The 12,774-nt window shown below is 35.4% G+C and overlaps 2 protein-coding genes across 14 annotated transcripts in view; both read right to left on the minus strand.

The window, feature by feature from the left end:
* The window catches only part of LOC128019951 (60S ribosomal protein L8), a 120,761-nt gene that overhangs the window by 74,634 nt on the left and 33,353 nt on the right, over positions 1-12,774 (minus strand). The window lies entirely within an intron of this gene.
* The window catches only part of LOC128019945 (peripheral plasma membrane protein CASK), a 145,457-nt gene that overhangs the window by 51,996 nt on the left and 80,687 nt on the right, over positions 1-12,774 (minus strand). For all 13 annotated transcript variants that reach the window (XR_008185260.1, XM_052606341.1, XM_052606338.1 and 10 more), the window contains exons 3-5: positions 4,102-4,207; positions 480-557; positions 1-73 (exon numbers count right to left, since the gene is read on the minus strand). Coding sequence is in view for 12 of the 13 variants with exons in the window: in XM_052606341.1 (XP_052462301.1) it covers positions 1-73; positions 480-557; positions 4,102-4,207 (257 nt within the window). In the remaining variant the exon portion in view is untranslated. The remainder of the gene's footprint in view (positions 74-479; positions 558-4,101; positions 4,208-12,774) is intronic.

The following is a 12,774-nucleotide window of genomic DNA, read 5'->3' on the forward strand; positions in this document are numbered from 1 at the left end:
CTTTACGTCCCGGTGAATGATGTTGTTGTCATGGCAGTACCGCAAGGCCTCAAGGATCTGTCTCATGTAGTGACTAAAACAGAAGGAGAGCAGGGAGAATGAGAAAGAGAGAAACCCATATTAACTTCAAATTTTCAAATGCTCATTTTGTTTTGGTTACACTACATGGATGTTTAGAGAGCTTTCTTTTTTTCATCTTTTTTTTTTTAATGGAAGAGATGGACTTTTTTGTCTTTATTATTATTTTGTGCTGTGCCATTTAATTGCAGTGTTATTTCTGTTTCAAAAGGCAGCAATAAATAACAGGTGTTCATGTGATTTTATACATGTGTAGTGTTAAATAATAATCGTGATAACTGTGAAATAGTGATTATTCTTCAGAATGTAATAGTACAAACAAATTCTATAATCGTTGCATTCCTAATGGTGAATAATTTTCGAATTTTGGGGTAAACTATTAAATTGTCCTCAGGCTTTACCTGGCTACTGCCTCACTGTAAACAAAACCAGCGTCTGCTCTCTTCACAATCTCAAAGCAGAGATCTGCTCCATCCATGCTGAAAGACAGAACAAGACAGGAAACTCATCAGCAATATAAAGTTAAAATACTGGTACAATCAGTTTTAAAATCTAATTCTAACTGAACTTTACAAGAAATAATTACAAATCTAAGATATGAGCCAAATCTACATGGGTGATTCTCATGAAATTTAAGTTACAAAGAATTAAAATATTATTCTTTTTTTAAATGTTTGTATCAACAAATTTCCTTTTCAAGCATTAAGAGCAAGGTCTGGAATGTTGGTGAGCATAAATTGTAAAGTTCTCCAAAACAAGTCTTCAAAGATCTCATTACTATAACAGTCTGAAAACATCAATGCCATTAGGAAAACTAATACATTTTTATGGATTATTAATAGTTTATGATCATTAACAGTCATGCAGTTACCTGAAACTCTGAAATAAAATATATTTTAAAATTAACATTTATTTAATTTTCAGTTATTTACCACAACACGTTCTGCAATTTGCAACCTAATGTTTTTACTATTTTATTGAAGACTGACATATTTTCAAAATGATGTGGCAAACCTGAAACAACATCATATATAGAATCTGCACATATATTTAAAATTAAAACATTTTCTATTTATTAAATAAACATTAAAAGAACAGTTTGCACACTACTACAACTGTGAATAAAGGTCTCAGACTTTTCTTACTGTTCTGCGCCCATCATCCGCTATTTCCATCACTTAATTCAGCCACTCTTCCAGCTGTCCCCGTAAATTAAACGGCTATATTAACATGCAGTGTTTTTAAAAAAAAAATTAATTAAAATGGCTTTCTGTAAGGGCTGTGTTTTGGGGAAAATATCAGTCATTAACTTCGAACCCATATGCTCCTGTCCCACATTGCCAGACCTTCAGTCTGATGGCTGAAGGTCTGGAATCTATGGCAGCTTTCACTGGCCAAGCCTGCCCATGAGGCCATTTGACTGCCATGTTAAACAACCAATCACAGTTTGTTTTGTTCAGCGTCACATTTTGGGCTGTGGAAATGTCGCCACAATAACAGACCAGTGAGTAAAACTCTCAGACGTAAACTTTAAACGCAAACTTTAAATATTTGACATACTTTTGAATATCCAGCGTTTAGTTGATCCTGATAAGCGCTCGATGTCACAGTGGTAAACTCGATGGCTTCCTTTTTTCGAGAAGTGGTTCGGCACCACAGCATTTTTGTTTACTGGAAATCCTGTATAATTAAACCATCTGATGACGACTTCGACACCCTTGAAGTGTTTCCACTTTTTTGGCCCATATGCATCAGAGGTTCAGCCAACGGTTAGTGGGCGTGATGTCTGAGGCTGAGACTACATAAGCTCTATCTCCTTCCTGGAGTCGGTGAGAACTTTTTTCTCTGAAATTTGTCACCCTAGCCTCACTTGCTTACTATCAACAATGAAATAGGACATATCAAAAATATCAACAGTTATTAAATAACATTTAAGTTAATATCTCATTATATACTTAAAAAATTATGTCTGTATGATTAAATTCTAATTACTGCAAAAAGATGTTCTCTCTATTACAACGGACCTGAGTGAGAATGGTGTTGCGGAGGATGAGGTGCCTTAACATGTTTTGCTAACAACTGAGAAGCCATGATGATTTAGCCATTTTTTTACTCAATGTACACAACCAGACATTAATGAAGTTGTTCATCTAATATTTTTCTAAATATGGAAAACTACCTGTTTCAGTAATTATAATCAATTTGTTGTGTACATGGTCTAACAAGATAATTTTTAACTGGAAAGAGATAAAGAGATCTGCCTACCTTGTTGCTATTTTGAAGATTCTGTCATATGTTGCTTAATTCAAAATTAATTTTATTTTAAAATAAAAAAATTGTGGTGTAAACCTTAAAAAGTGTTGTGGAGGATGAACATGTAGCAGAATATCCATTAACTTTTTTCAGAATTTTAATCTGTTTAAATAACAACATAACATAAATTCTAAATGCGTTTACGTCACCCACAAAGCGGAAGGAGACACAGGCGCTGAGTCTGAAATCGCATACTGCAAGGGGTCAGCAGTGTTTTGATTTGAGGGCATGGGCCGTGGTGTGTGTTCACTGCAAGATAGAGCTGGCATATACTACCACAACTATGATTTCCGCGATGCAGAAAACGCGGAGGGAATCGCGGAATCCAGTCTTAAAAATGGAATTTACAGTTTTACGCGGAATGGCACGGAATTTGCCAAATTTTGAATGAATTAATCAAAAATAGGTCATTGCACTTACATCAAATCACGATATGGACTGGTATCTGTAAATATTAAGCCGGAACAGTCTATTTAAATATGAATCCTGCATGTTCTGTGTGTCTCTGTTAATGAATGGAGCAGAAGCGCGTCTTCATTCATTAAACACACTGAAGCCCGTGTGACGCTCGCGGTGATTTCAGCGTCTGCTGTCTCACTAAATAAGGACGTGAACACATGAACAACATCTCCAGAACTGCTCTAACAGTCACTTCAAGAGCATTTGACCATTAGATTTGAGTAAAACTATTGCATACACAGAACTGTAAAGGTACTTCAACCCGTCAAAATAAAAGTCAGGTTAAAAACTATTGTTCAGCAGAATGTACGTAGCCTACTACAAAAAAAAAAAAAAAAAAAAAAAAATGCTAACTTTTTTTTTTAAGGTTTAATCACACAATATTTCTTCCATGTTTTATTTTTAATAGTAAATCTCCTTTGTTTACCAAAACGTTAAGTTAATTTTCAATAATTAAAAGATAAATTCAATAAATGTTTAATGTGCATCTCAGAAAATGCTTTATTTAAAACCCCAATTGAATGGCACTTAAATCCACTTAATTCATCTGTCAACCTTATTTTCATTGTTCACAGTACAAGTACAGACAGAGAAACAATGGGTAATAATGAAATGTCTGTTTTTGATGTATGCATTGCATTCTATGCATTTAAAAAATGTAAATATTTTTTTTTTCAAAAAAAAGGAAACTTAGTTGTTCATTTTAAGAGACCCAGGAGTCTTATTTTCTCTTGTATAATTAATATTGCACTTTAATTAAGCAAAAACAAATTTTATCCGATTACTTGATTAATCGATGGAATTTTTGGTAGAATACTCGAATTACTAAAATATTCGATAGCTACAGCCCTACTGAGAGAGAAACAGACACAGGCTACTAAGGATAGACAACAGCAAGTTGACCAAATAACGCTCTTGTAATGCTGGAAATTCCCGCAAATATTTCAGCGTGAAAAACACTTGTGACAGATGACAGAATATATAATTTGCACATGCCTTTAAGTCTTACAATTTGAAGTATCTTCCTCACAATATAATTAAAACACAAATACACAGGGTGACAAAACATTTAGTTTAAAAATATGTCTAAAAAACTTCTAAAAAAAAACTCCCCACTCAAAAAAAAAAAAAAAAAAAAAAAACATGAGTCACCTAATGGGGGAAGTCCCCATTTTCTATCAAACAAAATTCAGGCCATGAAATGATAAAACAAAAGTGTATTGTAAGATTTGCTCAGAATAAAAGACTTACAACTCAAACACCATGTAGAGCATCCCATCAGAGCTGTAGGTCTCCAGAAGCTCCACTATGTGAGGATGTTTCAGCATGTGGCAGATGCTCGCTTCCCTCTTCAGATCTACAGAAAGACAAAAAGGCATATCTAAAGTTTCAAAACAAGACAAGTTTAAGATCACTCTTCATCCTTGGCTTCATCCTTGAAGTCACTGAGAATTACTATTCTTAATAAAGGACCAAAGAATATTTTCAGTTTAATTAAATTTTGTACAAAACGATGTATTATTTTTAGCAACATAACATTATTTGTTATAACACATAACAAAAAAACACTTGTATGCAAAGATTTTATAACAATGCTAAATTCAAGCATAAGGAATGATGTCATTTTGTTTAGATGCTTATAGGGACCTTTTCATGAAACATTCATAAATATATGACCAAATTCTGAGTAATTTAAGCATAACTCTCCTCCAGATTCACAAATACTTCGTAAAGGTCAGATTTGATAGTTAAACGTGTGTATGTTAATGAATTTCAATCATTAATTTTCTGGAGTGACGTGTTGTTTGCTAAAATACATTTACAGCAGTAACGTTACGAGTATCTTATTTTGAAGAATATTACTGAGTGTAAAAATTCAGTGACCAGCAATATTAACTTCTTCATTGTTGTGTTTTACAATTACGACGATTGGTCAATGTAGTGTTTGTCCCTCCTCCACTGTGATTGGATGGTTCTGTAAAAGAGACAGTGACAAGCTCTTTGTTTTACCCAAAAAAATCACCTAGGCAAATGACCTTGTTAAATAACATTATAATACAATGTCATCAGTTTGTCTAAAAGAATACAGAATGTGTAAATGTTTTATGCACCATTTACACATGGTAGGGAGCAGGTGTACACTTATTTTGTACGAACTAACATTTTCAAAATACAAATATTTTCCTGAATCCGGAAATTTACGTCAGCACGACACTCCCAATGATTTACAAAAAAATTTGTTCTGTTCGGGTTTCATGAATGAGGCCAATTGTCTGTTATAACCTAAATCAGTGGTTCCCAAACCTGTCCTGGAGTACCCCCAACACTGCACGTTTTCTTTATCTCCCTAATTAAACACATCTGATTCAACTCATCAGCTCATTATCACATGGGTTAATAAGCTGATGAGTTGAATCAGATGTGTTTAATTAGGGAGATAAAGAAAACGTGCAGTGTTGGGGGTACTCCAGGACAAGTTTGGGAACCACTGTCCTAAATTATCTCAAAAAGCCAAACTCAGCACATACATCTCATCTGCATATTTCACTGCTAAAACTATTTTTTATATGCAGGTTTTTGCACAAATCTGTGTAGATGATAGGGCTGCACGATGTGTCGTTTAAGCATCGATATCGCGATGTAGGAATCCACGATAGTCACATCGCAGGATGTGGGATGTAAGCTGTCGTAGTTGATCCATCTTCAAACAACACAACCGCTGTCTTGATCTCTCTCCCTCCCACATATTAATCAAAATCAATTGACACGATGGTGTAAAAAAAAAAAAAAAAAAAAAATAAGTGACCAGTGATGTAATTTTTTCTGTGTTGTCAAATCTTGTGCGATATCCTAAACTGCAGAGATAATTACACAACACGTCTGATTCGCAAACTAATGATTCCTTTGAACCGATTCAATTTAATGAATGGTTTAAACAACTGACCTGTCCAACACTGAACTCACAAGACGTCTGAATTGATGTATAAAAAAATCACTTTACAATAATGTTTTATTTATTAAACCATTTAACTACATTATTTGACATGTACTATTACTAAACTGCACTTCTACAACATTGTTAATTTCAACATTTAGGCTATAGCCTTCATTGTTGAAATCAAAAGTTGTACAGTATTTGTTAACATAGTTAATGCACTGTGAAGTAACATTACCAAACAATGGACAGCTGTGTTTTTATAAACTAAGATAAACAAAGATTAATAAATATAATAACAAAAGTATTGCTCGTGGTAAGTTCATGTTAGTTAATATGTTAACAATCAAACCATATCCTAAAGTTACAAACAAATAATTGACTCCAATTTAAATAATACTCTGAGAATGTAAGTTTGCTCATTACATTTTTGTTTGTAAGAAAAAATTAGATTAGATTTCATATCACAATATGTATAGCAGAAAAATAAAATATCGCAATGTCATTTTTTTCCAATATTGTGCAGCCCTAGTAGACGACCCCCCCCCCCCCCCCCCCCACACACACACACACTGCTGCACTTCTCATCTGTAATTAAAACAGCTGGCATTCAAGAATCACACAGCCCTAAGAAGACAGTAAAAACAGTCGTTTAACAAACCAGATGTGATCTGTTAATCCATTCGAGTCTGGCCGAAGAAAAAAAAAAAAAGTATAAATAAGTATTCTGCATGTGTGAACCACACTGGTTTTACCATGGCATGGGCTTCTACGTACCACAGTCCACAGAACGGTCACACTTCTACGACTTCTTAAGTTTCACACAAAATTTTGTCAGATAGAGACAGATCAGATAGAACAGGAAGTGTGCACCTCAGTGTCGGATGTATGCTAACCACAAGGCCATGACTCGGAATAACAATAAGCATCACAACATGTTCATGCATATACAAGTACTTCACACTTTTCTAAAACTCCTCTCCATTCTTTTAAAACTTACAAATTTCCCCCAATAGCGTAAAATCCTCCCCCCTTCTCTGACTTGTTTCATTAGCTGTGAGCCAGTTATCAAGTGTGGAAAAATACCGCCTTTTAACGTATATATTACAGATTACAGAGAAGCTACACAGACTGGAGTACAATATGGTCTGATGCATGAAGTTGGCTTGTTGCGATGCAAAAAAAACCCCACTGCAAACATTTAAATCAACATCTGCTGAGTTGAGGAAATCTCCTCTCCGTCAGCCAGAACAAAAAGTAATAGTAGTCTATCCAAGAGAGCGAACATCAATCAGACTGACCAGCCCAGATGCTTTTACTGATAAACCATAAAACAGACACTCCCCTGAGATTCAAGATTCAAGAGTTTTATTTGTCACATACATGGTAATATGCTTGTAAAAAAAAAAAATGTGCAGGACAGTATACTGTAGACTTGATGAGCAGGAATGTACAAGAGGAGAATGTGCAAACAGGTTGTAATGTACATAATGCATTATCATTCCCTTCTTAATCAGGAAATTGCCTAGTGATAACATTTTACTGAAACATTGAATCTATCAGTTCACCTTCTTGAAAACAGTAGAAACACAGCCTTTTTAAAAATGCAGCTTGTATTGGGCACACACCTTGTATATGATGTGACAAAACCACAAATATGTGTAAAATTCAATGAGAGTGTTTACATACAATAAAATATATACCGTCTTGTACATTTTAAGAACGGGTCTGTTTGTGTATGCCAAACTTGTTTTTTCATGGTAAGGATGATCTTTGCATGGAATTGCCCATGACTATTTAAATCTATTAAAATACATTTTAGAAAGTAGCGAAGTAGCAAATGCTTTATTCATGGGGTTTCCAGAACAACGGCTGCATTTTCTGCAGTTTAGCGCCATCTGCTGTCAGAGAGTGAATGTTATGCATTTTGACCAGTTGATGGGAAAAGTATTCATAAAATGCATCGCAAATTCTGAAAAATTTGAAATACATAATTATTCATGGTATTTAGAAGTGCCCATGATAAAAAGAATATATATATATATATATATATATATATATGTGTGTGTGTGTGTGTGTGTGTGCGTGCGTGCGTGTGTGTGTGTGTATGTAACATACTCAAGATTTATTTTAGCCAATGAGGACATTCCCCGTTTGAGAGACAGACTGTGATCGTTCAATAATGGTTCATACAGGTAGTCAGCAAGTGCAGGACAAGTATAACTGTTAAATAGTAAATGCTTTGTGGTTAAGTCTGACGTTTTTGTAGTTTTTTTAATTCCGAGCTGAACTGTTCATTGTGGAAAAGCAATTCTTACTGCCTTCATCAGGGCTGACATAGTGGCAAGGAGGGATTCCTACGGGGAAATCACTTAGTGACTGTTGCTAAGTCAGATTAACATGGATTCATGAGTAATACAATTGAATCAAAATACACTACATTGTTGCCAACCTGATGCCATATCAAGTGTCCACCAATGATAAAGAGCCCCAATGAGTAAATATACCTGGTCATTTCCATATTAGTGACTTTCCTGTTTGAACTGACTAAACTGTTGCTGATTTGAGATTCATTAGGAATTAATTGTATATCATAAATTGAAGTAATATTTCATTGTGACTATTTCCTCTTTCTTCACATTGGTTACATGTAATAAATATTTTTTGTTAATCTAAGATAAACATTCTGGGATTTATTGAGGATGTATATAGCACACTATGAAAACAAGCAGGCAAATCAAACAGAATGCACACAGAATTACAATAGTCTGGGAAAAGAAGGGGTCCCTGATGAAGATTGAGGACCATCACTCACACAGCACCATAACTAATAAATGGGTTAAATATTCTCACAATCATGGAAGAAAGACCTTCAATTCAATGGCAACCATAAAGCCTCTCTCTCTCCTTCTCTCTGGCTCTATTAAGAATGAAATGAATGGCAATCTCTTTGAAAGCAGACGAGAGTTTTGAAGGTTGCAGAGAGTGCATGAGTGCTCTGACCTACACCTCAGGATGAGCACTTCCATATCAATTGAAAAGGAAATAAACATCAATCAGGTGAAATTTAGGATGAACTGAGACAAAAGTTTAGTTTTGAGCTTTTTAATTAACAGTGACTAAACACAGTTCAGAGATAATGTAACTTTGCACTCTTGATATATACAGTACTGTATGTAATACACTGCTGCCAATATAAAATTAAGCAACATTAATACTGTTTTGATTTTTATGTGCTTTTATTTTGTAATTAATTTTAAGACTTTTGTGATCCTTTGCAATGAGATAAAGACAGATTTTCTGATTGAAATTTCAGTAGCAGAATAGTCATTAGAATTGGTAATTTTGTTTAATTTCTGTGAATCAATTCAGACTGTTTAACTGAATTGATGATTCAATTATTTGCATTATGGCTCATAAATCAGAAGTATTTTAGTATCTGGATAAAAATAAAAATTCTAGATTGCATCACAATACACACACACACACACACATATTCATATAAAATATCTAATGAGTGTACATATTTTGTCACTATAAGAGTATCATAATTCTGGAGCCAAATCAAACAATGAATACAACCAAAGTGTACCAGATGTATAGATTCATAGAGAAAGAGAGAGATACAGATAGATCATTTCTGCCAAAGAACATACAACTGCTAAGTCCCAGCGTGCTTTTATAGCTTCAACGTCTTCCAGGCAGCCATAAAAATTACATTAAAAAGCCCTTAAGGTGGACGGTTCTGTTGAACCTGAAGATACAAAGTGGAAAAAACACAGCAAAGATAATTACAGACAATGAGATGAATGAAATACCACTGTTTGCTCAGGCTGGCACACCATCACCAGACACTGTTGTTTACTGTTTTTTTTTTTTATGTAAATGTTGTAATGACAGAGCTTTCCTTTCTATCAGGACCCAAAGATATTTAACATAATCAAAGGAGTTCTCACAGAAATAATCCTCAGAAACACAACACACAAAAGAGCTGTTTGCCCTAGTGATGGACCACAGATTAACATGTTGAACATAAGTTTCTGTCAATGTATGTTTGGCACTGAACACTGGCTGGGCAAAGTATGGAATCTATACATTTATATAGAATCAAAATGCTTACCAACACAATATAAATCAAACTTGTTGAATTAAAAATAATCAAGGTACTTTCATTTTCTAACCTGTCTTCTGACTACAATGAAAATTATATTTAATTGTATTGCTTTTTAATTTCACAGCAGCAAAATCATTGCACTTATGCCAGTCAGAAACTGTTTAACAAGTGTCACTTCATAACCCTACCCATAAATCCTAATCCTTCATTTGCAAGTCAAATTTCCCTTAAGCATAGGCAACTCATTTCAATGCAAACACATGGACCCATCACCATGCATACACCTCAGGGGGAAAAAAGAGGAAATAATGCATTGCAGTGCACTAAACAGGATCTGATTCCACGAACCGCTCACATTTTTCCAAATCCACTAATGAGTTATTTCTTAGAAATGTTCATTGCATTCTTGGAAATTGTGTATTCAGCCAGTTGGACTGAAACTGCAGCCGGACCGCAGGAGGTCTGATGAGTCTGCTGACCACGGTGGAGAATAATTCCAAGCTAATATTATGCTGGGCCATGACTCCTGCATATGTGGCCTCTCTCTATCACACAGCACTGTCACTAACCTGAGTAAACAGTGATCCATCAAACAGAGTATCAGAGAGCCACCTGACACTGAGTTCCACTAACCAGCCTGATTGACACATGAGGCATTTATAAAATTACATCCATCTCAACCCCACAAAAACCAAAGCACAGGCCCCAAGCAAAGCTTTAGAGTCACTCTGCACATGTCCTACTCTGTCAAATACCTCAAACCAACACTCAGAACAGTCAGTCAAGGACAGGAGCACAAATCAGTGATGGGGTAGGTAGAGAGAAATGAAACAATAAGTTAAACTGATGCTATCGCTGAGGAAGAAGGCAGAAGGAGCTCTTCTGCTTAACACCCAGCTATTTCTATGCCCTCTTAAAAAGAAGAGGAACATGTGTCTTTCTGAAAAAGAGGAGTTTGAAGGTCCAAGTTAATGTCTTTCTGAATAACAGCCTTTTCTCAAATGTATGGAAATCATTTAAAGCTTATTTCTAAATGATAGCCTACACACTCAAAGCCACACGGTGTGGAGAGCACTGCCACATTTTGACAGCACATCCAGTTAGTGTTTCTTCAACTAGTAGCATGCACAGCCCTCTGAACTTTTAGAGAAAAAAAAAAAAAACAAAAAAAAAAAAAAACAGATCTCACTGTTAACTAGTGTATTTTATCTTCTAACAGTGTATGTGCGTGCATTCCAGGAGAATTTTGTCATTTCATGTATTGTGTTTAGTCTTCTGTGGTGGAAATAACACTTTTGGGCACTTGCATGTGTTATATTTGATGTCAATCATAATCTTTATAAATATATATTATTAATCTGTTAATGTTCAGCTTTGTGTTCGAAATTCATTTGTATACACAACAGATGGCTTCAATCCTAACAGACATGTAGTAATGTGTTTATTAATATAAAAAAAAAAACTGATTAGTTTCAGTCAAAATCAACCCCCGACACATATACGAGGCTGTAGTTGAAGAAAAGAGCTGTTTGCATCACTGATGATTTCTTACTCACAAGCTCAACCTGTGCGTTCATCATGTGAGTTCACACACTGGCATGGATTTCACATGACTTCCAGAGACAAATTATGAAGAGGCTGTTAAAACTCACCCAGTTTTTTTATAGAGAGAGAGAGAAAGCTGCAGTCGGCATGTGATTCAGAGGTGCTGATAGACGGCTGGGACACACTGTGTTTCCCCACCAAGCTGCATCTACACACTCAGTGTGGCCTTCACGGCTCACATGGCACCAAACACAGCTGCTGACACACATTCAGTAAACACACACCTCCCGTGATCTCTCAGTCTCTGGTGAGTGTCATGATAGGGAGGCAAACAGCAGCAAGTTGAAGATGCTGAGGTACAGCTACAGTATATTACATTTATATTACAAGACAAGATATTACATTTTAACACAGCCATTTACCATAGGTTCTGTCTCAATTTATGATTTGAAAGGCACAGGAGACCAAAAAATCAATACAGTATCTTCTTTGTTGGATTTTATTTTGTAGTTATTAAAGAATGAAAATGAAAATCCATATTTTACATTTCTTTGTCGGGTGCCAAGCTTCCGAATAATATCTGAGTAGGCTACATACAGTAAAGAGGTGGGCGGCTCAGTTCCAGGGTTGTGTTGATGGCTGACTCAGCTCTGAGTAGACTCACAGGTTTTGTAAAGGGGTCATAAGTCTATAGGACAGCAAGAGAATGATCAATATGTACTGTAATAATGTAACGTCAATGAGACAGAGGCTAAACTGAGAATATCCAATTACAAACCAGTTAGGATGCAGCTACATATGGCCTAATCTTTAAGGCATAATAAATGATCACCAGCAGAGGCCTAGAAAGTGTTCCTTACCTCACTGCCGTATCCTCTGGCTCTATCTCTCATTCTTCAATGGCAGGTTGGCTGATTTCAGCAGGCTGTTGAACAGTCTAATTGTGCTCTAAGTGTTGTAATAATTAAAGTCCACCTCACCACTGACATGGGTTACATACAGATGCATGGCTTTAGCACCCTGTACTACAGATATATCCACTTCAGTCCTGCACTTTTATGGTCCAACTATATAAATATACAGACACACTTGTGGAGGGAATGATCATTATTTGAGAATGTTCCAAAGAGTATTTAGTTTTTCAACAGAAGCAGGAACATCTGACCTGCCCTAGAATGTGACACCAACCAGGATGTAAATGATGTATGCATAAACTACCTTGAAGAGATCTTTGCATAACATGTCTGTCTAAAGTCTACTTTTAAAAGTTGCTAAATCCTTCTGAAGACAAAGAAGGGAAAAATAAGCCATACTGATCCGATATAGAGGA

Source organism: Carassius gibelio, chromosome A9 (genome assembly GCF_023724105.1).
Source record: "Carassius gibelio isolate Cgi1373 ecotype wild population from Czech Republic chromosome A9, carGib1.2-hapl.c, whole genome shotgun sequence".
Taxonomy (NCBI): Eukaryota; Metazoa; Chordata; class Actinopteri; order Cypriniformes; family Cyprinidae; genus Carassius; species Carassius gibelio.